Source organism: Penaeus monodon, chromosome 15 (genome assembly GCF_015228065.2).
Source record: "Penaeus monodon isolate SGIC_2016 chromosome 15, NSTDA_Pmon_1, whole genome shotgun sequence".
In the NCBI taxonomy this organism is placed as follows: Eukaryota; Metazoa; Arthropoda; class Malacostraca; order Decapoda; family Penaeidae; genus Penaeus; species Penaeus monodon.
This window is the reverse complement of record NC_051400.1, coordinates 31,689,106-31,689,684: the sequence shown is the minus strand read 5'-3', so window position 1 is coordinate 31,689,684 and position 579 is coordinate 31,689,106. Positions and strand designations below refer to the sequence as shown.

General features: G+C 36.6%; 1 protein-coding gene across 5 annotated transcripts in view; it reads left to right on the top strand.

Annotated features, from left to right (window-relative positions):
- The window catches only part of LOC119581948 (histone deacetylase 6-like), a 29,776-nt gene that overhangs the window by 18,500 nt on the left and 10,697 nt on the right, over positions 1-579 (top strand). For 4 of the 5 annotated variants that reach the window (XM_037930126.1, XM_037930125.1, XM_037930123.1 and 1 more), the window contains one exon: positions 422-551. The exons of the other annotated variant lie outside the window; for it this stretch is intronic. In XM_037930126.1, coding sequence (XP_037786054.1) covers positions 422-551 — 130 coding nt within the window. The remainder of the gene's footprint in view (positions 1-421; positions 552-579) is intronic. 5 annotated transcript variants of the gene reach the window in all.

The window sequence follows — 579 nt, the reverse complement described above, 5'->3', positions numbered from 1 at the left end:
CCTCCCCCCCTCTCCCCCCCACCAGGTGAAGCTAAAACAATTATTTAGATATTCAGTGTTGTATATACTGCTTTGAAAGAATGCACTGTGTATTCTGTATTTTTGGATGCAGTGTAAAGATGAATATTTAATAGTTCACACATTCTCAAGAATCACAGTAATTTTTTGGAAAAAATATAGAAAATTCAGCAGAAACATCTTTTTTTTTTCAAGCATTGTCAAACATAACAGCTGACATGAGCTGTTTAAATAGAAAATGCTTGTATTATGGTTGAATCCTTTTCATTCACGTTAATGAAATTTCCATTTGCATAATTGCCATCTAGCTTTGAATTTTCCTGTTTTGGATGATCAATGATTGTTTACTACTGAAGAATATTAGTTTTGTATTTCATATCTCAAAAAGAATATTTCATTACAGAGTGGTATGGGAGACGCAGAGTACATGTCAGCAATGCTACAGGTGGTAATGCCGATAGCATACCAGTATGACCCACAGTTAGTGCTTGTGTCAGCGGGGTTCGATGCAGCTCGTGGTGACCCTCTTGGAGGTGAGGAACTCCTCTTTCTCTCAATGTT